The sequence below is a fragment of the Nomascus leucogenys genome, chromosome 5 (assembly GCF_006542625.1).
Source record: "Nomascus leucogenys isolate Asia chromosome 5, Asia_NLE_v1, whole genome shotgun sequence".
Taxonomy (NCBI): Eukaryota; Metazoa; Chordata; class Mammalia; order Primates; family Hylobatidae; genus Nomascus; species Nomascus leucogenys.
The window spans coordinates 60508549-60535606 of record NC_044385.1 but is presented as its reverse complement, the minus strand read 5'-3'; the positions used below and the strand labels follow the sequence as shown (position 1 = coordinate 60535606).

The following is a 27058-nucleotide window of genomic DNA, read 5'->3' as shown; positions in this document are numbered from 1 at the left end:
GAAAACAAGGATGATTCAGCGAGTCAATTTGAGGATTTTTTTCCTTTTATATGTGGGAAGCTGTCCGGAATGAGGCAGCTGGCAAATTTTAGGACAATGAATCATTTCAGTTTTTCTTTTTATCTTCACAGTGCATTGTTTTTCTACCTGCTTGTCTTATTTTTAGAATAATTTAGAAAAAGGAAATGAATGCTCTTTTTCCTAATTTTGGCATGAATCCTCCTTGTTCCAAATGAAGATGGCATCATGAGGCAGCTCAAAGAGGAGAGCTTTGGTAATGCACAATGTGTTGGCTGCCTGTCCACATCTGTCCTGCATTGATGTGGTAGGTGAGCAATCTTTTTGTTAAAATATGTTTGTGACCATAATCATTTGGATGAATTCTTTTAAATAAATTAAAATCCCAGAAAGAAAAAAAAATTCATTATACACCTATTAAGAATGGAAAAAAAAAAAACCTGGCAGTACCAAGTGCTGACAAGAATGCGCAAATATAACTCTTCTATGCTGCTTATGGGAATGCAAAATGGTGTGGCCTCTTTGGAAAACAACATTTTGAGTTTCTTGTTCTTGTTCTTAAAAAGTTAACCTTAGTTAGACCTGCCATACAAACTGTATGTAAAAGTCTGTAGCAGCTTTTCTCATAATTGTCAACAAACAACTCAAATGTCCTTGAATGGACAAACTGTTTGGCACACAACCAATGGAATACAACTCACCCATAGAAAGAAACAAGCTACTGACATCCACGTGGATGGACATCAGATGTAGTATTTTAGTGAAAGAAGCCTATCTGGAAAGGCTACATAACTGCATGACCATCTATGTTATGTTCTGGAATAGGCAAAGCTTCAGGGACAGAAATGAGATCAGTGGCTACCAAGGAATGGGCGTGGTGAACAAGAAAGGAGCCTGCAGAGGGGCACGCACGGGACATTAGTATTGTTATGTATTATTTGAGACAAGCTCTCACTCCAATGCCAAGGCTAAAGTACAGTGGCTCAATCACAGCTCACTTCAGCCTCTACCTCCTGGGCTCAAGGGATCCTCCGGGCTCAAGGGATCCTCCCGGCTCAGCCTCCAGACTACCTGAGTCTACAGGCACCCACCAACACACCCAACTAATTTTTGTATTTTTTGTAGAGATGGGGTTTTGCCATGTTGCCCAGGCTGGTCTTCAACTCCTGGGCTCAAGCTGTCCGCCCACCTACACCTCCCAAAATGAGCCACAGCACCCAGCCACAGGGCATTATTTTATGGTGGTAGAGCTGTCCTGTATCTTGATGAGTTGTACAACTATATGAGCTTGTGAACACTCACAGAAACATTTACTTCTTAGGGACATTTTATTTAGTGAACTTTATTTCATGGAATTGTATTTAGGGTAAATCTTATTGTTTGTAAATTACACCTGAATTTGCCTGACTTGTAAAAAACTAAACAAAAAGCTAGGCATCTTCTTTCCATTTCAAGCATTTGTTAGGTGATTTGTTGTTTGCAGAAGTTTATAGATTTATTTTTTATTAAAATAACAGAATCTTGCAAGTGAAAGGAAACAGGTCATCTTATGTCAATTCCTACTTTTTTTCTTTTTAAAAAATATTTTAACTTTTATTTTAGGTTCAAGAATACATGTGTAGGTTTGTTATATAGGTAAACTCGTGACTTGGGCATTTGGTTTACAGATTATTTCATCACCCAGGTACTAAGCACAGTACCTGATAGTTTTTTGTTTGCTTGTTTGTTTTCTGAACCTCTCCCTCCTCCCACCCTCCACCCTCAGTTAGGTCCCAGGGTCTGTTGTTCCCCTCTATGCGTCCATGTGTTCTCATTATTTAGCTCCCACTTATAAGTGAGAACATGCAGTATTTGTTCTTCTGTTCCTATGTTAGTTGCTAAAGATAATGGCCTCCAGTTCCATCCATGTCCCTGCAAAGGACATGATCTCATTCCTTCTTATGGCTGCATAGTATTCCGTAGTGTATATGTACCACATTTTCTTTATCCAATCTGCTGTTTCTTTATTTGTTTGTTTGAGACAGGGTCCTGCCCTGTCACCCAGGCTGGAGTGCAGTGGCATGATCTTGGCTCACTGCAACCTCCACCTCCCGAGTTCAAGCAATTCTCCAGCCTCAGCCCCTGAGTAGCTGGGACTACAGGCATGTGCCACCACAGCCAACTAATTTTTGTATTTTTCGTAGAGATGGGTTTTCACCATGTTGGCCAGGCTGAACTCCTTGAACTCCTAACCTCAGATGATCCACCTGCGTTGGCTTCCCAAAGTGCTGGGATTACAGTTCCTGTAATCCCAGTGTGAGCCACCATGCCCAGCCTATCTAGTCTACGGTTGATGGACATTTAAGTTGATTCCATGTCTTTGCTATTGTGAATAGTGCTGCAATGAACACAACCCATGCATGTGTCTTTATAGTAGAATGATTTTTATTCTTTGGGTATATATCCAGTAATGGGAGGATTGCTGGGCTGAATGTTAGTTCTGTTTTTAGTTCCTTGTGGAGTTGCCACACTGCTTTCCACAATGCTTGAACTAATTTATACTCTCACTAGCAGCATATAAGTGTCTGCTATTTCTCTGCAACCTCACCAGCATCTATTATTTTTCACTTTTTAATAATACCCATTCTGAGTGGTGTGAGATTGTATCTCATTGTGGTTTTGATTTTCATTTAGTGACACTGAACATTTTTTCATGTGCTTTTTGGCCACATACGTGTTTTCTTTCTAAAAGTGTTCATGTCCTTTGCCCACTTTTTAATGAGGTTGTTCTTCCTTTGTATGTTTAAGTTCCTTGTAGATTCTGGATATTAGACTTTTGTCAGATGTAAAGTTTGCCAATATTTTCTCCCATTCTGTCGGCTGCATGTTTATTCTGTTGATAGTTCCTTCTGCTGCTCAAAAGCTCTTTAGTTTAATTAGGTCTCATTTGTCAATTTTGGCTTCTGTTGCAGTTGATTTTGCTGTTTTCATCATGAAATTTTTGCCAGTTCCTATATCCTAAATGGTATTTCCTAGCTTATCCTCCAAGGTTTCTATAGTTTTAGGTTTTACTTTTAGTTCTTTAATCCATCTTGAGTTGATTTTTTTATATGGTGTAAGGAAGGGGTCCAGTTTCAATCTTCTGCATATGGCTAGCCAGCTCTCAGCACCATTTATTGAATAGGCAGTTATTTCCCCTTTGCTTGTTCTTGTCAGCTTTGTCAAAGATCAGATGGCTGTAGGTGTGTGGCCTTATTTCTGGGCTCTCTATTCTGTTCTTTTGGTCTGTGTCTGTTTTTGTACCAGTACCATGCTCTTTTGGTTACTGTAACCTTATAGTACAGTTTGAAGTTGGGCAATGTGATAACTCCAGCCTTGCTCCTTTTGCTTAGGATTGTCTTGGTTAATTCGGGCTCTTTTCTTTTTGTTCCATATAAACCTCAGAATCGTTTTCCTAATTCTGTGAAGAATGTCATTGGTAGTTTGATAGGAATAACATCGAATCTGTAAATTGCTTTGGGCAGTATGGTCATTTTAATGATATTGATTCTTCCTATCCAGGAGCATGGAATATTTTCCATTTGTTTGTGTCATCTCTGATGTCTTTGAGCCATATTTCATAATTCTCATTGTAGGGATCTTTCACCCCTTGGTTAGCTGTATTCCTAGGTGTTTTATTCTTTTCGTGGCAATTGTGAATGGGACTGCACTTCTGATTTGGCTCTCAGCTTAGGAGTGCTGTTAATGTATAGGGATGCTACTGATTTTTGTACATTGATTTTGTATCCCAAAACTTAGTTGAAATTGCTTATCATCTCAAGGAGCTTTTGGGCAGAGACTATGGGTTTTTCTCAATATAGAATCATGTCATCTGCATACAGGAGTAGTTTGACTTCCTCTCCTCCTTATTTGGATACCTTTTATTTCTTTCTCTTGCCTGATTGCTCTGACCAGGACCTCTAACACTATGTTGAATAGGAGTGTTAAGAGAGGGCCTCCTTCCTTGTCTTGTGCCAGTTTTCAAGGGGACTGCTTCCAGCTTTTAACCATTCAGTATGGTATTGGCTGTGGGTTTGTCATAGATGTCTCGTTATTTTAAAGTATGTTCCTTCAGTACTTAGTTTATTGAGAGTTTTAACACGAAAGGGTGTTGAATTTTATTGAAAGCCTTTTCTACATCTATTGAGATAATCATGTCCTTTTTGTCTTTAGTTCTGTTTATGTAATGAATCCTATTTATTGATATGCATATGTTAAAGCAACCTTGAATTGCAGGGATAAAGCCTACTTCATCATGGTGGATTAGCTTTTTGATATTCTGCTGGAGTTGATTTGCTAGTATTTTGTTGAAGATTTTTGCATCTGTGTTCATCAAGGATATAGAACTGAAGTTTTCTTTTTTGTTGTGTCTCTGCCAGGTTGGGGTATCAGGATAATGCTGCCTGTTCAAATGAGCTGGGATGAGTCCCTCTTTCTCATTTCTTTTTCTTTTTTTTTTTGAGTAGCTTCAGGATTTTCCTGCATGTTTTTCAAATAAGGAAAGTAACAGCCAGAGAAAGAAATGACAATGAACAGTCAGCTTTGGCAATCTATGTAAATTAGCTACCACAGCGGCTAGGACTAACATTAGGGTTTTTTTGGTGATATAACAAATACAGTCCAGAAAACCGCCACCATATGTTTACTTGAACCCAGAAATTCGGCAGCAAATTTTTGGAACAGAATTTGTAGTCTTGAAATTCTGCTTTGTTTAACTCTAGGCCATAAAATCTTTAATGGAAATGTTTGCTTTAAAAAGTGGCTTATTATGCATACATGATTGATTTTTATAATTTGCTAATGTTGGTTTAAGTTTATAAACTATATTATAAATGCTTGGCTGGATCCCATGAGAAAATCCCAAACAGTAGTTGTCAACCTCTTTAGACTCTGAGCCCTTTCTTCAAACAAAATCTCCCAGTGCATCAAACGTATAAAAGAGCTCAGAAGGCCAGGCGTGGTGGCTCACACCTGTAATCCTAGCACTTTGAAGCTGAGGTGGGCAGATCACCTGAGGTCAGGAGTTCAGGACCAGCCTGGCCAACATGACGAAACCCCATCTCCACTCAAAATACAAAAATTAGCCGGGCATGGTGGCACACTCCTGTAATCCCAGCTACTTTGGAGGCTGAGGTGGGAGAATCACTTGAGCCCAGGAGGTGGAGGTTGCAGTGAGCCAAGATTTCACTACTGCACTCCAGCCTGGGAGACAGAGTGAGACTCCATAAAGAAAAAAAAAAAAAAAGAGCTCAGAAGAGCTCATCTACCCAGTATAGGAGGTAGCTGCACCCAGCAGTGTGTGGGGCTTCCACACGCACACTGCTAATGCCACCACTCCCAAACGTCAGTTCCAATCATAGTTTATGGATTGAACCACGAGGCGTAATCACATATTTAATTTGGTTCTTGTTAATGGAGCTTTCAACTGATGATGTCTTTGAAAGTAGAAGTCTATTGCCTAGCAGGTAATATTCAGTTCAGGGTAACATATCTCTATCCTAGAAATTCACCTGTCACAACATAAAATGTCCCTTATTGCTTTGTTTCATCCTTTGGATTGTCCTGCTTTCCTTTTTTAAATAATGCTTTCTATTTGGGGAAGAGCGGGAAGATCAAAGCTCAATTGGTTGAATTCAGATGCTTTTAAGACAGTCAGTGGGAGGCCAAAGCAGGCGGATCACCAGGTCAGGAGATCAAAACCATCCTTGCTAACACGGTGAAACCCTGTCTCTACTAAAAATACAAAAAATTAGCCGGGCATGGTGGCGGGCACCTGTAGTCCCAGCTACTCGGGAGGCTGAGGCAGGAGAATGGTGTGAACCCGGGAGGCAGAGCTTGCAGTGAGCCGAGATCACACCAGTGCACTACAGCCTGGGCGACAGTACAAGACTCCATCTCAAAAAAAAAAAAAAAGACAGTCAGAAGGGGAGGACAGGCAGGCAATCAGATATATGGGTATGAAGCTTGGAACAGACTATTTAAACTACAGATAAAAATGGATTCTTCCATGTGGATGGCTACTATCAAACAGAAAATACCAAGTGTTAGGGAGGATGTGGAGAAATTGGAATTCTTGTGCACTGTTAGAATATAAAATTGAATAGCTACCATGGGAAACAGGATGGCAGTTCTCAAAAAATTAACAATAGAATCCCCATATGATCGATCAATTCTGCTTTTGGCTATATAACGAAAGAACTGAAGATAGGGCATCAAAGAGATATTTGCACACCCATGTTCATAGCAGCATTATTTACAATGGCCAAAATATGGAAACAACCCAAGTATCCATCAATGGATGAGTGGATGAGCAAAATATGGTTTGTACACACAGTAGAATATTATTCAGCCTTAAAAAAACAGAAATGTCATGATATGCTATAATATGAATGATCCTAGAGGACATTATGCTAAGTGAAATAAGTCAGCCACAAAAAGATAAATATGATATGATTCTACTTATATAAGGTACTTAGAATAATCAAATTCATAGAGACAGAAATGCTATAAGATTTGACCTTATAGCCATATATATATATATTTCAAATTGTACCTCAAAATGTGTACAGTTACAATGTCTCAATTACATATTAAAACTTTGAAACAAGAAAGTAGAACGGTGGTTGCCGGGGGTTGGGTGGAGGGGAGAACGGGGAGTTAATTGTTTAATGGGTACAGTGTTTAATTGTGCAAGATGAAAGCAGTTCTAGAGATGGTTGGTGGTGATGGTCACATAACATCACAAATGTACTCAATAGCACTGATCTGTACTCTTAAAAGTGGTTAAGATGGTAAAATGTATGTAACATATTTTACTACAATTTTTAAAATTTGGAAAAAAATGGATAAACCTCCACACTGAAATAGTAATGGAAGCCAATTCATAGCTTGAACGCAGGAAAGGACCTAAGACTGAACTTGAGGGAGCTGGTAGTCAAGGGCTGGGTAGGGAGGACGAGCCTGTTAGGAAATGGAGAATGTGGTTCTGGAGGTGGGAGGAAACTAAACAAGCACAGCATCATGGAAACCAAAGGAGGACAGTGTGTCAAGGAGGAAGGGGTCCAGTGCCAAATGCCCCTGAGAATGCAAAGGGCGTGAAGTTGGAAATGCCCACAAGTTTTAACGGCATAGCAGTCATTGGTGACCTCCAGAATCATGTCTTCCATCCAATCTGGTAACCCTTCATGACTGTAAACTCCTTGAGAGCAGGCACCTTGAACAGACCTCTACATCCTCCTGTTTTGCTTTTCACTTAAGAAGTGTTCAATAAATATTTACTACATAGTGAACTCAGATGATGGTATTTATGGTATTTGGGGGCAGGTGATGGAACTATACTGTATTCTCATTGTGTTGATGATTACACAAATCTATATATGTGTTAAAACTCATAGACCTGTACACCTCAAAACAATTAATTTTATTGCACCTTAATTTAATTGTTTTAAAATAGATTCTTTTTCTTACATGGTGATGGGCTCTTGAGTATTATAAAATGACTCTTGAAATTTTATGTATGTTTTCTAAACAGCTCTTTGTATTTATGCAAGATTTAATGACATTGAATATTGAATTAAAGATGTAAAGTTTTAAATACACTATTTAGGAGAAATACAGAAAAGGTGGTAGGCAATATATGGAAATACATGTGTGATTTAAGTCAATATTAAGAGGAGTGAAAAAGCAAGCAATAAAAAAATACGCATTGTCTCATTTTTTTTTTTAACAGGCAGGAATGGGCCACTTGCGTGTAACAAAAGATGGACTGCGCTTGGAAGGGGAATCAGAATTTTTATTCCCATTGTATGCCAAAGAAATTCACTCCAGAGTGGTAAGAAAATATCGAGACAAATAATTTGTGCTTTATGAAAAACAAATCATGTTTAAGCACAAAAATTCAATATAGTTTAGAGAAGATTTTTAAAGCGCATACGTGTGTACATATTCATGATATGCTCTTTATAAAAAGTTGACTATTAAGTTGTAGAATTTATCTCTGATATTACCTTCTAAAAATATTTCATTTTAATGTGCTTCAGATCTGAATTCGGTGGCCTCAGTAGTTTAGACCATAATAAACTAAAAGTTTTAGAAATGAAAATTTTTACCAAGAACAATTTAAACTTCTTTATGTTAGATCAACTAACTTAAATATATTTATCTTAGGGTATTCAAAATTATCTAAGAAGCTTAGAAAGAAATTCGTTTCGGCTGGGTGTGGTGGCTCACGCCTGTAATCCCAGCACTTTGGGAGGCCGAGGTGGGCGGATCACCTGAGGTCAGGCCAGCTTGACCAACATGGAGAAACCCCGTGTCTACTAAAAATACAAAATTAGCCAGGCGTGGTGGCGCATGCCTGTAATCCCAGCTACTCAGGAGGCTGAGGTAGAATTGCTTGAACCCAGGAAGCGGAGGTTGTGGTGAGCCCAGATAGCGCCATTGCATTCCAGCCTGGGCAACAAGAGCAAAACTCCGTCTCAAAAAAAAAAAAAAAAGAAATTCGTTTCATTGTATTATGATCTGCACTTATTATACTAATTACAGATTATGATCCTGTAAGATTCTAAACAAGTAGATTCAGCATTGTCATTAAATAATTATGTGACTTTAAAAGTAAATCAAGGTTTTCTTCATTTACCTCCATGGAGCTTATAAGAAGGACAGCCAAGAATAAAGTGCAAATGCGTTCAAACAATGTTTGCAATATGTTCTATTTTTACTTAAGTGATGCTATGAGCATTATAGTAGGCATGAACATTTCGCTAGATTATTGATAAATGACATTACCTCCCTGACACACAAAAAGTTAAAACTTCACCCAGCTATAACTTTCTAGTTATTTGAAGAGCAGAGTCTTCATTTTCCTTTCATGTTTCTGAATATGAAAGGGTATTTCAGTATCTCCTAACTGCAGAGGCTGTACCGGCCACTATAGGAGAATTAGAAAGGAAACAAAAGACTTACTAAGAAACATGAGGTCTTGTTAAAGAGAGAAAACACACTCCTGAACCAGACATTTGCCAAGCTCTATTACCAATTGCAAAATGACATGGCATATGACTAACACATAAATATCACAAAGAGACATCCCAGGAAGTGAAAAGTACATAAGTAGTTTTAGGTGCTGTTATGTTACTTCTGGGGCTGTGTTATTGGCAGTGGGAGCCAGAAGATGACCTGCAGTATAATAGGCAGGTAAGAGCCTGATTCTGTGATGCTCACCCTTACCTTATATCATACACTTACATTAATTGTGATGGCATTTCAGTGTGAAACAATCCTGTCCTACAGGATTTCCCTTTTGCAAAAGGGGAAGTCAGACATGAATGAAGCATTTGAGTGTTAGAACTTGGCCTTCTTTTTTCCCCAGAGTTGTGTTGGCTGATCTTCTGCCATATTTTGGGAAGAATCAGACTGGTAGAATGGTCCAGTGACTGAAATCAGGTGACTAGATCATAGCAAATTTAATATTCTGGAATTAATAATAACTCTCAGTTGGCCGCGCGTGGTGGCTCACGCCTGTAATCCCAGCACTTTGGGAGGCCGAGGTGGGCGGATCACGAGGTCAGGAGATAGAGACCACGGTGAAACCCCGTCTCTACTAAAAATACAAAAAAATTAGCCAGCTGTGGGGGCGGGTGCCTGTAGTCCCAGCTACTCAGGAGGCTGAGGAGGCAGAATGGCATGAACCTGGAAGGTGGAGCTTGCAGTGAGCTGAGATCACGCCACTGCACTCCAGCCTGGGCCACAGAGTGAGACTCCATCTCCAAAAATAATAATAATAATAATAATAACAATAATAATAACTCCCAGTTACATTTTATCAGGCTTTTTCATCTCCAGTATGCTTTTAAAAAAAGCAAAATTATAGAGAATATCTCAGATAATCACATATTAAAGTCTTAGAATGTGGCATTAATGAATATGTCAATCAATACATAAAATTCAGTAATAATTTGAATAATATTATGTGATAACAGAGCTGTACAGTGGTTTATAACTAATATGGCTTTCCAATAAGAGCCATCCCAGAACAAAACTATGCTTCCTAACTTCTGTATGGATTGATATATTACTTATAAATTTCCTTTTCAAAGATGAGTCTAGGAAGAAATTTTCCATAAAATTACAGAAAAGAAATTACTTTATGAATTTGCAAAATTTGACACATAACTCATTTATGGGTACTGATGAGCTGAGAGAATTTCTTCATTATAAATATAATTCAACATGCTACTCTGGCCTCTAACATCTGATCACCCAGTAACCCCTCAAAAGTAATACATGAGGGCCTGTATTGAATTCATACTTTGAATTCATGGCTTAAACCCACCCACCATGCCCATTAGTTCAAACACATAACAATTATGTCCTTTAAACAAAAAGGGTTTTAAAAAACTACAGAGCCATGATCAAAAACTAAATGAAACAAATATGTGGTAATAAAGCCTTACTTGAAATGATCATCTGTGAAGTTCCCAGCCCTGAAAAGAAGCTTTAGCTTACAGCCAAAGCCCACAGTGTGACAGGGACCAAAAGGGCACCTCACTGGGACTTCAGGCAAGCCCATTGCATAAGACAGTGCTGAAGACAGAAAACAACTACAACTATTTGAATAAAGTTGCTACAACTATTTGAATAAAGCAGCATATAAAAAAAAATAGCTACAACTATCTGAATAAAGCTGCATATCTGAGGGGAGGAGGCTACAAAGATACCAGTCCAGAAGCTGAATGTCACTGAGGACAGAAGCCCTAAGCCACCATTGAAAGACTGGGAGGCCCTGAGGACCAAGTGAAAACAACAGGACAGACTTTAGACAGGCTGGTAAGGGCCGAAAGGTAGACACATCCACACAGTGGAACATAAAGACTGAAATTTCATATGATGAAATCTTCATCTAAAAAAAAAAGCCCAATAAACTTTACATAAAGGAAGATCAATATCCAACTAAATAAAAAGTCAGTCTGAAAATGACTAGAAAAACATACTTAACATTCTCAAAGCAATAAAGCTATTTTTAAAGGGGTTTTCCTTAAAATAACAAGAAACTATAAAATCAAAAGAGAAATTACAGGGCAGAAATAACAGAGAATAGGTTTACACTCCTGCATTAAATAACTAAAAAATGAAAAAAAAAATACTTAACTCACTGCATGAAGAGAGTTTCCAGGCTGCAATGAAGGAGGGGAGCCAATGCAGACACAGGTGGTCTCCCTGAGTTGAAGAGACAGGGCTGGGAAGCCAAGGAACCCAAGGCAGCTGCAGTTTGCAAGGCAGAGTACTGCAGAGGAGGGGCTTGCTGCACATGGACGGCGCTCCGGAGACCTCAGAGACTTCACTCCATCCCACCCCCACCAAGTCTATGGGTAAATATTTACCAGTGCATGTGTGTGAGGAAGCTACCTTGAGACTAGTGAAATACCCACTCTAAGCCAGGCGCGGTGGCTCACGCTTGTAATCCCAGCACTTTGGGAGGCCGAGGCGGGCGGATCACGAGGTCAGAAGATGGAGACCACAGTGGAACCCCGTCTCTACTAAAAATACAAAAAAAATTAGCCGGGCGTGGTGGCGGGCGCCTGTAGTCCCAGCTACTCGGAGAGGCTGAGGCAGGAGAATGGCGTGAACCCGGGAGGCGGAGCTTGCAGTGAGCCGAGATTGCGCCACTGCACTCCAGCCTGGGCGACAGAGCGAGACTCCGTCTCAAAAAAAAAGAAATACCCACTCTAAGGGAGCAGAAGGAACAATGCCTGGAGTTCACACAGAGTGGGGAACAACAGTTCATATTCCCACCAGTCAGAGTGGAAAACTTCATAAATTATGGGCATCAGGTAGAATACAGAAGGGTGTGGCTCAGAAGTGGTATAAGATCAATACTAGGAAAAAATCCTGCTCTGGTCCATTCTAACAAAGCTTAACAGGAATCCTTGAAAGTAGCACGCTTTTTCCAAGTGATTTGCTCCATCCCAGAACAGAGTTCTAAAAAACTACATTTCATCTGTGTACAAAAGTCGAGGAAAGCATAATCATGTTAAGGAGAGACATAAAATATGGAAAGACAGAAAAAACACAAACGAATCTTCTAGAGATGAAAAGTATAACATCTGAAATTTTTAAAAAGCCAATGGCGGGACTAACAGATTAATAACAGTTGAAAGTGTAGCTATAGATACTCTCCAAAATGGAGCACAGAGAAAAATGACTAGAAAAAGAAAGCAACAGAGTATCAGTAACTAGAGGGACAATGTCAAGGGGCCTTATGTATGTGTGACTGGCATCTCCAAAGAATAAGAAAGAAGAGAGGACAAATATTATTTAAAAAGAATAATGTGTAATTTTTTTTCCAAGCATGATAAAAACTTTAAGCCTACAGATTAAACATGTTCAATGAACCCCAAACAAAGAAAAACTACAAGGTACATTATAATTAAATTGCTTAAAAACAAGAGAGAAAATCTTAAAGAGAAAGCCTTAGAAGTAGCTAGAGAAAAAGGATATATAACATACAAAGGAGTGAAAAAAATATGACATCAGCCTTCTAGTCAGTAACATTTAAACCCAGAAGACACTGAGGCGCCAACTTTAAAGTACTAAAAGAAAAAAAGGCCATCCTAGAACTCTTTACCTAGCAAAAGTATCTTTAAAAGACAAAGTCAAAATAAAGACTTTTTTGGACTTACTAAAGCTGAAAGCAAGTTACTTCAGCAGACTAGCACCACAAGAAATATTAAAGGAAGCCTTTCTGGCAAAGAGAATATGATGCTAGAAGAAAAATCTAGATGTTCACCAGAAAAAATTTTAAATACCAGAACTCATAAGTATGTGGTTATACAAAAAAAATTTTTTTTAAATGTTAGAAGACACTTTGCTCAAAGCTAAAAGAACAATGTATTTGGTTTGTTATAACAGGATAGACATAAAATGTATGACACTAATGAAACAAAGACCATAACAGAAAAAGATAGAAGTACTGCCATAATGTTCTCACATCACTCACAAGCAGCAAAAAATTACTGAGGATGGACCTTAATAAGTTAAAGATGCTTAGTATATCTAAAGTAAACTCATAAAACAAAAAATATAGCTAATACATCAACTAAGGAGATAAAAATGAAATGATATATACTCAATTAATCCAAAAGGAGGCAAAGGAAACAAAGAGAAAATTAGTTGAATATGAAAACAAATAGCAATTTGGTATATTTGAGCCAATTCATAAACAGTCACATTAAAATAATCACATTAAATATAAATGGTCAAAACACCCCAACCGAAAGACAGATTTTGAAACAGAACACAGAAGCAAGATCCAACTATATGCCATCTCGAAGAAACCTACCTTAATTATAAAAACACAAATAGATTAAAAGTAAAAGGTTATATTATACTGTACTAACCTATACTATACTAAAACTAATTAAAAGAAAATTGGAGTGACTATATTAAAACAGACAAAGTAGATTTCACAGCAAAGAGATAAATATTTTAGAGATACAGAGGGTCATTTAAGATGACATAAGAGTAAATTCTTCAATATTTTTGTTGCTAAACACTCATGAATCCACTATCAGAGCATCAATATACATGAAGCAAAACTGATAGATTGTAAGAAAGAAATAGAAATATTCACATTTAGACTCAGGGATTTCAGCACCCCTCTCTCAATAACTGATAGGAGAAATGGATATAGAAACAGTAAGCATATAGACTTGAACAGTGCTATCAACTAACTTGATATAATTAAAATTTTCAGACCGTGCTGCTCAACAATAGCAGACAAAGAGTTCTTTTCAAGTGCACAGAGAACATTTATCAAGATAGATCATATTTTGAACCATAAAACAGTCTCAATAAATTTAAAAACATTCAAGTCTTCCAACATGTTATCTGACCACAGTGGGTTTAATAAGACAACTATAACACAAATATATCTGAAAATTTTTTGAATAAGTGGGAATTATATTAAAATTTATAAATAAACCATGGGTCAAAGAAGAAATCCAAAGGGAAATTAAACAGTATTTTGAACTGAATGACAATTAAGAAATCAATAACATTAAATTTGGGGGGATGTAGCTGAGGCAGTGCTTAGAGGGAAATTTATGGCATTAAATGCCTATATTAAAAAAGAAGAAAATTGGCTGGGTGCGGTGGCTCACGCCTGTAATCCCAGCATTTTGGGAGGCTGAGGCGGGCAGATCACGAGGTCAGGAGATTGAGGCCATCCTGACTAACACAGTGAAGCATCAATCTCATAGGGTATTGATAACTCCTATAGCAGTTTTGATCTATCTTTGGGCCATACCAATTACCCCTTATATTGTTAATGGTCTTTTTATACACCTCTTTCATTTCTCCTTCTATATGTCATGCACTGTTGAGAAAAGTAACAAAAAGTTCTATGTTCTATGATTCTTTCACCTACTCCCTAAGGTTTAGTGTTGACACAACATCTGTGTTCAAACAGGTATATTCAGAGTTCAATTAAGATGAATAGAAAAATAAAACGTTCTCCTTATGCCTTGCTGTCATTCTCTGAATGGTGTAAAATTTTTCTAAAGGCATCATTAGCTAATGATAAAAACTGAAAATCCCTTATGTAAAATTTTAGAAATGATAGTAGTGGTGGCTGTACAATACTGTGAATGTACCTAATGTCAATCTACTATACACTTAAAAATGGTTGAAATGGTAAATTTTATGCTATCTATAACTTATATACATAGCATATATATATTTTAACACAATAAAAATAGTTTTAAAAAGTCAAAAAACAAAAACCTGAAAATCACATTCACAATCTATAGACTTCAGTTTTCTTACCTAGAAAATGGAAATTAAAGTCTCTGGACTTCACAAAAAACATCAGTTTTTATTAAAAATGTACGCGTTGTTTTAAGGTACTTCTTAAAAATGTAGATTAAAGAGCAAGTACAATTCAATATAAGAGGTTTCATTATTATAGCAGTTATGAATACAATTTTGTTGGTAATATACAGAGCCACTTCTGCTCTGTCACTGCATCAGTTAAAAGAGCTTTACCCTGTGAACACAGAATCCCCAGCTAGCCGTGGCATAAACTAATAGGAGCTTTTAGTCTCATATAACGGGAAGCTGGAGGGGGCAGCTGCAGCTTCGGTTTCGCACTAAACCATGTTAAGGCCAGAGTATCTGCCAGCCACCCGCCTGCCCCTCATAATCACTACACAGTTATGAGGCCACATCCAAGACACACAGCTGGGAAATGTGCAGTGCTGGTGCATGTGCCTCTTTCACAAGGAATGCAAAAGCTTGCCTAGAAACCCTGAGCTCCACCCTCTGCAGATCTCAGCTTACCTCCCATTGACCAGAATTGTGTCCCTTGGGTACCCTTAGCCTCAAGACAGTCTGAGAAAGCAGACAACCCCTGTCGTGGAAAGCAGAAAAAGAAAAGGGTTTGAAAGTGACTGTTGGGTTAGATGACAGGAAGTGAATCCCAGAACAGCTTACTTTCTCTGGGCTTGGGAGTGGATCTCACTGCTCTCACCAGAATCCTGTCCTACCATTCCAGGAGAATGGTGGAAAAGAGCCTGGAAGTGGGCATCTAAAGATTGGCTCCACCATGGAACTGTCATCTGCAGCTGTGTGTGGCTTTGAGGCAGCTATAATTTATTCCCTGGGATCTCAATTTCCTCATCCTTATATTAGGAATACTGGTGCCTACTTTATAAAATACAGGATAAAATGAAAGGATCAATGCTAAAGTTAATTGATAAAGTGTTAACTCTTATTATCATGCTAATTATTTTCTAACATTGCAGAAACAAGTGTTAAGGTCACATCATTGGATACCATAAGAAGCTGATAGGCCCATCTGCTTCCACAAAGCTAGTTGGAGAATTTCTGACATCCTAGATAGAGCTCCCAAGGGCTCTTAAGACTATTTTCCTTTTGAAACATCACATAATTCCCTACCACTCTGGAAGATATTTGGTTTCCTCTGAGTGAACTGTAAACCTACCTTCATCCAACAGCAAAATTAGTGAATTCCTTTTGAAGAAAATTGTGTATATAAAAACAAGCAATCTTCTCTAAAACAAAACCACCATATCGGATTACATATCATATCAGGATTACGATAACAGAGAAAGTATAAACAAAACCACCGTATCAGGATTACTGTATCGTATCAGGATTATGATAACAGAGAAAGTATAACACTTTCGTACTCATAAAGCCACTTTATCTTCAACAAAAAGTGCAAAAAACAGAGCCATCCAAAAATTTTGCTTAATTCATTTGAAATTATGAGAAGCCTTTGTGTTTTTAAAGTAACATGGTATTTCTTATAGAAAAGTTAACCGTTTCTCGGATTCATCTTCTTAAAGTATATCATGTCCTGGACATAAATAACCCCTAAAAATAGAATTTTAATTCCTTGAAAAAGCAAAAGCACTGATTAAAACTTGGTTGTTTTCGATCTTTACCTTGTGAACTGACTGGACACATTATAACCAGTGCGCACAAGCACTGTAAACCCGTGGGATTCTCATATTTTATGAGAAAAGTTAATACATCTACTCCCTTAATACTATTCAGGAGATCATTTAGGGCAGCCTTAGGAGTATGTTGTGGGCCCGGACGCCATACAGGGCCTGGATCGTTATGACTTCTCCAACGCGGTTTGAAATCAGCATTGAAGGGATCTGGCATCTGTAGAACACCAAGAACTGTGATAAAGAGTTGAAAAAAGGAGGAAACATCCTAGAGGCGCCGGAGTGGCGTGAAGGCCCTCCAGCTCTGGCGCCCATCGGCACGCGGAAAAGTACCACTGCAGCGGCACTTAGGTAGGGTCCCCCAGCAAACACAGGTGCCCCGAGAGCTCAGTAACGTGGTTTGGAAGGGGACAGAGGCCCCAAAGGCCTGAAAGCCCAAAAGGAGTACTTTGTGGCCTGCACACGGAGGTTTTTCCTAAGGTTCATTCTGCCACAGAAATTCTTTCTCCTCCTTCTCCTCCCATTCCTCAGCCACTGGTGTGATTAGGACTGGCTACAAAGACTGCTTAATTCGGAGCATTTGGGGTTCCTTTCATCCTTGTGATCCCCTATGCACTCTGCCAGCCCCTTTCTAAAAGAAATGGCTTCTCTGGAGGAGGGCATCTACAGCCATAAAATTAATTCCAAACGTAGCTCCTATAATTTCATGAACCCTCAATTTGCAGCTGGAAGTGAGGGTCAAAATGAAACTGAGGAACCAAACAAGTTCCAGAACAGGTAGGGTAGACCTCAAGATAGTGACGCTTCATTGACTTATCTGAGGGTTCTCCAGGAGATCCTGGGAGATGACATGCCAAAAGGAAAGGAAGAGGCTGTCACTAGTTCACAGTCAAGCCTAGGAGAGCGTCTCTACTATGGAGAAGGACGAGCCAGGAATGCCACTATCTTTGCTCCTCAAAAAGAGAAAAGAGTCAGCCCGAGAGATGAGCAGCTCCTGTGACAAGAGGGTGATTATTAATCCTCCTAAGAAATTCAGTAAGGGGCCACCTAATAACCACAGTAGAGTCATTTGTGAAAAAAGCTCTCCACCTTTAAATTTTCTGGATGATTATAACCCCCATTCAATAATCCAAAAGCGACTTAGCAACCAAAGTAGTCATTTGTGAAAAAAGCTCTCCACCTTTAAATTTTCCCAAAAGACTAGAGTTCCCATTCAGTGATCCAAAAGCATAAAGACAAGATGGTGATTGAGCGTCCCTCTTTAGGGAGTGACTGATCTGATGTAGGTGGAACCACAGTCGTATTCTCTGAAGAGAAGTCATTCTCACTGTGTCTTCCTGGAGTGTCAGAGCCTCCATACTACGCCACTGACTATACCACTTTTCCACCTCATTATAGTCCTTGGCATGACTACACCAGCTCTTGGTTCAGCAATACCAAGTCTTCTTGCTGTCCCTCCTTGGGCAGCAGCAGTAACACATTCCAGGCTGGGAAGAGCAGCTTCAGCAGCAGCAGCAGCAGCAACAACAACATATTCCAGAATGAGAGGGGCAGCCACCAGAGCTTCCTGAGTGATTATTCCACCAATTTTCCAGTGAGTGCCCAAAACATGTCCAGAGACCTGAAGATGACAGAGGAAGGCAGATCCAAGAATTCCTCCTTATTTCACTACTCCAGAAATGTGGAAGCAGAGGCGAAGGAGGAGGGAGTGTATCAAGAGGAGACGTTACAACGCCCTTATGGAGGACATGCATCTAGCTTTCTGCCAAGTACCCTCTGGCAGCCAAAGCAACAGGGTTTCATTGTTGATACCCACTGTCACTTGGACTTGCTGTATTCCAGGCTGCCTTTCAAAGGCACCTTTACCAAATTCAGAAAAATGTATAGCAACACCTTCCCCAAGGAATTTCAGGGTTGCATTTCTTGCTTCTGGAATCCTCAAAACCTAAGGGACAGGCTGTGGGAGGATCCGCTGAAAGATGATCAGCCTTTGGCTGTCACCCTCATTTTGCCCATTATAACTATCAAGAAAGAAGTATTTTAAAAGCCTTATGCCCCAAGGCTGTGGCATTTAGAGAAATGGGCTTGGATTACTCCAACATGTGCATCACGCATGTCCCAGAGCAGCAGAAGGTATTTAAGAGACAGCTGCAGCTGGCCGTCTCTCTACAGAAGCCCATGATGATCCACTGCCGAGAAGCCGATGAAGACCTACCGGGCATCTTGAAAAAATATGTGCCCTCTGACCACAAGATGCACCGGCATTGCTTCACTGGCAGTTACCCAGTCATGGAGCCCCTGTTGAGCCACTTTCCCAACGTGTATGTGGGCTTCACGGCAATTCTGACTTACTCTTCTACTGAGCAAGCCCGAGAAACTGTGAAAAAGATCCCATTAGACAGAATTATTGTAGAAACCGATGCTCCCTTCTTCCTCCATCGCTGGGTTTCCAAAAGCCGTTGCCAGTATGCCTACCCAGGCCTGGCCTTGCATACGGTGCAAGAGATTGCCAGAATCAAAGATCTGTTGCTCTCCCACACCTTGGCCATCTTGCAGGAGAACACCTGTCACCTCTACCATCTTTAAACAGAAAAGGCACAGTCAGGAGTCTTCCTAAGAAAGGAGACCAATAGCCTGACAAAACACATGAACTAGATTTGAACTCTATGTCCCGGGTCAAGGATGTGTTTGAAGAATTCGTTGGAATGGAGTAAACCAGGACACGATATTTTCCTCAAAACCTTTTCGTAAGACTTCTGCTTCTGGCTGGTAGGGTGGGGTACAGTGGGATGGGAGGAAGGCTAAAGTAAACTGCCCTTTATGTTATTAAGGTTTTTCTTCCCAGCAAAAATGCCTTAAGGTAGCCAGTAAAGAAGAGAGTTTGATAGAATACAAAGAGTTTCCCAATCTAAATCCCTGTCCTCTGCAGCCTGCTTTTGATCACTTGGTGAATAAAGTCAACCTCCTACTTGTCTTTAAAAAAATGTAGAATTTTAAAAGTGAGGTAGATGATTTGTGTATTATATTTGTATATTATAGGAATTCTATTTAAAAATTTAAAAATCAATCGGGCATGGTGGCTCACACCTGTAATTCCAGCACTTTGGGAGGCTGAGGCAGGCGGATCACTTGAGCCCAGGAATTCAAGACCAGCCTGGGCAACATAGTTAAACCTCATCTCTACAAAAAAAAAAAAAAAAATCTGCTGGGTGTGGTGGCACACACCTGTAATTCCAGCTACTTGGGAGGCTGAGGTGGGAGGATCACTTGAATCCACGAGTCACGAGTCTCAGGCTACAGTGAGCTGTACAATCACACCACTGGACTCCAGCCTGGCAACAGAGTGAATCTCCCATCTCTTAAAAAAAAAAAAAAAAAGTTTTTTAACAAAAAATAGGCCAGGTGCAGTGGCTCACGCCTGTAATCCCAGCACTTTGGGAGGCCAAAGCGGGTGGATCACTTGAGCCCAGGAGTTTGAGACCAGCCTAGGCAACATAGTGAAACCCTGTCTCTAAATTAGACCAGCCTAGGCAACACAGTGAGACCTTGTCTCTAAAAATCATTTTTTTAAATAAAAAATGTAAGTATACACTCAAAAAGATAAGCAAGATCTACACACAGTTTTCCTTTCCAAAAAAAAAATTTCTATCAAAAAAAGAATTTTTAATTTTAGATGGAAAACCAACCTGCTCCTCTCTCCCTGCATTTTTGTGTGGCAAATTCAAGTGTTCTACTCTGCAGTGTTTCTAACATGCAGGAGAGAACCTTGCTGTAATTCATCTTTATTTCTTTAGGAAAGGGAGTGAGCAATGTAGTTCCGAGTGTAGTATTATCAAGAGTGGCTTAAATCAAAAAGCACAATCTGGCCAGGCGCGGTGGCTCACCCCTGTAATCCCAGACCTTTGGGAGGCGGAGGCAGGCGGATCACGAGGTCAGGAGATCGAGACCATCCTGGCTAAAGCAGTGAAACTCTTCTCTACAACAAAAAATTAGCCGGCGTGGCGGTGGGTGCCTGTAGTTCCAGCTATTCCAGAGGCTGAGGCAGGAGAATGGCGTGAACCCGGGAGGCGGAGCTTCCGGTGAGCCCAGATGGCGCCACTGCACTCCAGCCTGGGCGGCAGAACTAGACTCCGTCTCAGGAAGGCCAGGCGCGGTGGCTCACGCCTGTAATGCCAGCACTTTGGGAGGCCGAGGAGGGAGGATCACGAGGTCAGGAGATCGAGACCATCCTGGCTAACACGGTGAAACCCCGTCTCTACTAAAACTACCAAAAATTAGCTGGTATGATGGTGGGTGCCTGTAGTCCCAGCTACTCGGGAGGCTGAGGCAGGAGAATGGTGTGAACCCGGGAGGCGGAGCTTGCAGTGAGCCAAGATCGCGCCACTGCACTCCAGCCTGGGCCACAGAGCCAGACTCTGTCACACAAAAAAAAAAAGAAAAAAAAAACAACCTCAATCTTCGTTTATTTATTCCATGAGTGAGGTAAAGAACAGTTCACCAACTCATGTTACTAGTAAAATCTTGCAATGCAAATGTGCAAAATTTGGGACACTTTGTAAATAGTTTGCTATTTAAGTGATAGATATTCCATTGAACCTCAAAGAATTATTATTTAGCATTTATGTTTCTGGCATTTGGTGTGACTACTCTCCCATCCTGGAGACATTAGAGAGCTGTGAAGGTAGCCAGTAATCTAGAAATTCAGTTTACTCTTAGTGGTCCCTGGGCCGTTAGTCCGGAGTCACAGAGCCTCTCAAGGCCCATTAACAGGCTCCCCGAACCTTAGCAGTCCTTTCAGGGCATGTCAACATTTCACTTCGCTTAAATTTTAGAAAGGCAGCTATTTCTACCTTTAAAGCTCAAGAGAAGCAAACTGCCCATTTTGCCTTGGGAGACAGAGGAATTTGCTTTTCCAGTTGGTTTTTATTCATATCTAACTTCAAAATTCATACCTGCTTATTATAAAATTTTTCAGACAAGTAAAGCGAAAAAATGTGATTTTTTAAAAACCCAAACGAAATAAAAGCAACAGAAGGAAAAATGCACATGGTAAAATTGATTGTTTAAAATCAGTAGTAGAGTCAAATATTGGCAAAATCTGGATATACAAAATTTGACTCAGGAAAATTGATCTTGGTAGAAATGTGATCATCAAAGAAAACTCAGACTGTCAAAAGCCACGATGGACGGCATTCATATAGACAAAAATTAATGAACCAAAAGTTTTTAGTAAATTTGATTGTAGAAAAAAATCTATTGAAAATATTTCTTAATAGGAAAATACGGTAATAGTTTACCTGCATGGAAAAATTGTTCAAAGAATTAAAGTAGATTGCAGTGGGTAAAAAAGTAAAAAGTAAAAATTAAGCACACACACACACACACACACACACACACACACACACACACAAAGAGGGAGCGAAATAGCCCATAATGCTACCCACTTGGAGACAATCGCTAACATTTGGAGTACCTCTTTGGCAGTTTTCTCTAATATTTCCATAGTTATTGGCCAATTCCAGCATTGTACTTAAGTCAGTTTTGCTAATTAATACTATTCACTTCATAGTTAGCATAGCTATACATTTTACTTCCTCTGAATTTATGATTTAAATACATTGTTTTCTCTATTTTTTTGTTTAGGTTTAATTCTGTTTGTTTTAAATAATCAACTCAGACTGCATGTGCTTTTTCAAAACTATTGTTTACTGATACATAAAATTGTGCTTTGAAATTTATTTTTCTTTCTGTTCTCTGATGTCGATTTTATTGTGTATTTTCTAATGTCTTAAGCTAAATGCTTAGTTTATTTTTAATTTGGAGAGCAAGAACAAGGCAGTCAATACCACAAATGTATCTGTAATTATAACTCTGCTGTATACATAGATTTTTTTATTTTGATAAAGTTTACTTCACACATTATAAAAACACAAATGTATTATAAAAATATGGAAATAGAGAGTAGCAGGAAAAAGTATATGGCATTTCTATTACCTAGAACCCCACCATTGTAGGTGTCTTTCCTTGACATAGCTGTGACCATATAGCTCTGTTAAATTGCATATTTGTCTAAATAATTCATTTTTTTATCCCTATCTTGCGTTTGGGGCTCATTTTATGATTGTTATTCTTTTATCTTTCAATAAATACTCAAAATGTTAAAAAAAATACGATTCAGGAATTTTTAATTGTCAGCCACAAATTTATAGGATTTCCAGGATCTGTGACAATGGATAAATAATTTTATATAAATCCTAAATTTACATAGAATTATAAAGATATAATCATTTTAAACAGCACATATTTTGCAAATTTTATAAATCCCTTTCTAGGACTCATCTCTGCTTCTACAATCAACCCAGAATGTGACTGTAAATGCGCGCAACTCAGAAGGGGAGGTCACAGGCAGGTTAAAAGTCGGTGAGTCCAGCTTCATCATGGTGCTTTGCATGCATGTGGTCCATGAATAGTGCTAAATGAATGCATTGTTTTTTCTTCTAAAGAAATCAAAGCTACTTATGAACAAAGTATGAATTTTCTAAATATCATGCTGTGTTGACCACAGAATAGCACCACAGAGTAGGGTGGGGGCGAGGGGACAGCCTGAAGTGCTTTGATTGGAGTTATTTTTGTTCCAAGAAATAGAGGACAATTAAAGCTAGCACCAGAAACAAAATGTTTTTTGTGGGTTACCAAAGACTTGCAGCAACCAAAGGAAAGGAACCCAAGTAGCTGGCCTCAAAGAGCACAGAGACCAGTGGCTGAGAGCCAAGAATAGATTCAATTCCCTCCCAGTTCTTTCTTCTCTTTTCTCTCCTTCTCCCCATGTGCTCCATTCTCCTCCTTTCCAGTTTATCTTTGCCACCATTTTCACTTGGGCTGTATCACTTCTCACTGTACAGAACCTATAGGGCCTCCCTGATTCTTATCTGCTCGGCTGTAGTTATCAACATCAAACAGTTAATCTTCAATTACGCAAATTCTAAATCCATGAAGTACTCTAATTAGCCCAATTCATCTGTCCCACCACATTCCTGCGGGTCAGTCAGCTATGTACACCCATCCAATCAACTAAGGCCGGAGAATAAGGTCACATGGGAGCGAGGTCACATGGAATCCTGCAAAGGGAGAAAAATATCAGCAAGAAGAAATATAGATGAAAACAATACCAGAAGAGCAAACCAGCTGGTAAGAAGGAATGCAGGCCAGGCTTGGTGGCTCACGCCTGTAATCCCAGCACTTTGGGAGGCCAGGTTGGAAGGATTGCTTGAGCCTAGGTGATCAAGATCAGCCTGGGCAACATCTCTAAAAAAATAATTTTAAAAATTAGCCAGGTGTGGTGGTGAATGTCTGTAGTCGCAGCTACTGGGGAGTCTGAGGCAGGGAGGATCACTCGAGCCTAGGAATTCGATTGTGTGGTGGAAGAGACCCTTTGTTTGAAAAAAAGAGAATAAGAATAAGGAAGGTATATATATTCACTATACTATGAACATTGGATAGATTTGCTGAGTCTAGGAAGCTGGATGGCCCTTGTCATTATCAGAAAATAAATGAGAGGTGTACTGCCAACACAAACTTCCAATGTCTCTCTTTTTAATGGCTATTTTTACAAAACAGAATAATGTTACATGGGAAACTACAGCCTTATGTTAATCTGATGATTCCTTTTTATTATACTAATACAAGATGTTCTGTATTTTATTCTCTGCTTTATAACTTATTCTTGATCATAAATTGTATCTCTCTTTGGCCTGGAAGTTTTGTTTAATAACTAAGTCCAGTGAAATTCTCCGTGGATCAGGAGATGAACCCCAGTTTTTCCTGCATATATGTTCTTAAGATGTGCTTAAAGCAAATCATATTTTCTTGATAAATTATACAGTATTATTATTTATCTTTACCATCATTTCTTGAAAATCTTTAACTGCCTATAGCTTTCAAGTGTTTGAGGAATTTTTGCCCATTTTTTCTCATTCATTCCAACAAATATTTGTTGAATGACTATGGGCTACCTTATATGCTATCAAGTAACAATAATAAAGACTATGTAATTATTTCTTAGAAGCTACAAAATAGAAGAATCTTCTTATATTCCTGTAAAAATTAATTAGTGGCCGGGCGCGGTGGCTCACGCCTGTAATCCCAGCACTTTGGGAGGCCGAGGGGGGTGGATCACAAGGTCAGGAGATCAAGACCATCCTGGCTAACACAGTGAAACCCCGTTTCTACTAAAAATATGAAAAATTAGCCAGTCGTGGTGGTGGGCACCTGTGGTCCCAGCTACTCGGGAGGCTGAGGCAGGAGAATGGCATGAACCTGGGAGGTGGAGCTTGCAGTGAGCCAAGATCGCACCACTGCACTCCAGCCTGGGAAACAGAGGGAGACTCCGTCTCAAAAAAAAAAAAATTAATAGTACAAATACACATTCCTCTGTTTATCTTTTTGTTAGGTGTGGATTTCCATATATTATACAAGGGAATTTAGACATAATATAAACCTGCCTCTCATTTCATAGATGAAAAAACTGAAGGACTAAAAAGCAAATTTGCTCAAGAGCACATAGCTAGTTAGTAGAGAAGTCAAAACAGGAAAGACTGAGGGCTTACTTCTCTCAGCCAGCTGTTTCCACTGGCCCTCCTCTCTAATCAGATTTCTTGAAATTATGGCATGCCAGTAACTGTTCTAGTTGCTTCAAATATAGTTTCCATTTCATTTTTGTCACCAAGAAATTACCAAGGGTTTTGAAGGTTTTGTTTTGTTTTGTTTCTCCTTTTTTAAAAAGGCTGGGTGCAGTGGCTCACACCTGTAATCCCAGCACTTTGGGAGGCTGCAGCAGGAAGACTGCTTAAGCCTAGGAGTTCAAGGCTTCAGTGAGCTATGATCACGCCATTACACTCCAGCTTGGGTGAAAAAGTGAGACCATCTCTAAAAATAAAAATAAAATAAGTTACACATCAAAATCTCTTTGGTTTGAACTGTTCACCTCAATCTCTAGTTTGAACCTTGGTGTCTCATGCCTGAGAAAGTGATTAAATTAGTGATTTCTAGTAAATCTTTAGTTGGAAAATCTCTGTTATATTGAGAACCTCGAGCTAGGAAATAGCACCAAGCTCACCAAATCCAAGGTTTTCTCCAGTAGATGACTTCCCACAGTTGCAACCCTTCCAGTCTCATATTTCCTGGAAGAAGTTAAATTTTGCCAATTTGGGTATTAAAATGTAATTTATGTGAACTAGCCATATTAATCTCATTTAATTAAATGAATAAGTGTTTTCTACAAAACCACTGAAAACAATCTGCATTCAATACAGTCAAAACCAAAAATCCCAATTAAATTCTGACATGATTTGGATGTGTGTCCCCTCCAAATGTCATGGTGAAATGTGATTCCCAGTGTGGAAGGTGGGGCCTAATGGATGGTATTGTATCATGGGGGTGGATCCCTCTCAAATGGCTTAGCACCATACCCTTGGTGATGAGTGGGTTATCACTCCGTTAGTTCACATGACATCTGGTTGTTTAAAAGAGTCTGGGACCTCCCTCTTCTCTTTTGCTCCTACTCTTACCATGTGATGCACCTGCTCCTTCTTTGCCTTCTGGAATGATAGGAAGCTTCCTGAGGCCCTCAGCAGAAGCATATGCTGAAGCCATGTTTGACAAACCTGCAGAATTGTGAGCCAACTAAACCTCTTTTCTTTATAAATTACCCATCCTCAGTTATTTCTTTATAGCAGTGTAAGAATCGAGTAACACAGAAAATTGGTAATGAGGAGTGAGCCATTGCTATAAAGATACCTGAAGATGTGGAAGCAGCTTTGGAACTGGGTAACAGGCAGAAGTTAGAAGAGTTTGGAGGGCTCAGAAGAAGACAGGAAGATGACAGAAAGTTTGGGACTTCTTAGAGACTTATTAAGTGGCTGTGACCAAAATGCTGTTAGAAATGTGGGCAGTGAAGATCAGGCTGAGGAGGTCTCAGATGGAAATGAGGACGTTATTGGGACCTGGAATAAACATCACCTGTGTAATGCCCTAGCAAAGAGCTTGGCTGCATTGTGTCCACAACCTAGGAACCTATGGAAGTTTGAATTTAAGAGGGATGACAGTGTATACTGCAGAAGAGATTTCTAAGCAGCAAAGTATTCAAGAAGCAGTCTGGCTGCTTCTAATAACCTACAATCAGATATAAGAGCCAAAAAAAAAAAACCTTAAAATTTGAATTTATATTTAAAAGGGAAGCAGAGTGTAAAAGTTTGGAAAATTTGCTGATTGGCACTGTGGTAGAGAAAGAATTCAAGCAGGCTACAGAGCAATCAATCACTTACTAGAGAGCTCAGCGTGGCTAAAAGGGAGCCAAGTGCTAATATCCAAGACAATGGGTGAAACGCCCTGAAGACATTTCAGAGATCTTCTAGACAGCCCATTCCATGACAAGCACAGAGGCCTAAGAGGAAACCATGGTTTCAGGGACACTGCCTCCCACCTCACAGCTGCTCTAGCTCCAGCTGTGCCTTAAAGGGCCCCAGGTACTACTCAAGGCATGGCTGAGG

At 39.4% G+C, this 27058-nt stretch overlaps 1 protein-coding gene across 3 annotated transcripts in view; it reads left to right on the top strand.

The window, feature by feature from the left end:
- SGCG (sarcoglycan gamma) overlaps positions 1-27058 on the top strand; it is a 150526-nt gene that overhangs the window by 50580 nt on the left and 72888 nt on the right. For all 3 annotated transcript variants that reach the window (XM_030813245.1, XM_030813246.1, XM_030813247.1), the window contains 2 exons: positions 7766-7867; positions 22844-22931. In XM_030813245.1, coding sequence (XP_030669105.1) covers positions 7766-7867; positions 22844-22931 — 190 coding nt within the window. The remainder of the gene's footprint in view (positions 1-7765; positions 7868-22843; positions 22932-27058) is intronic.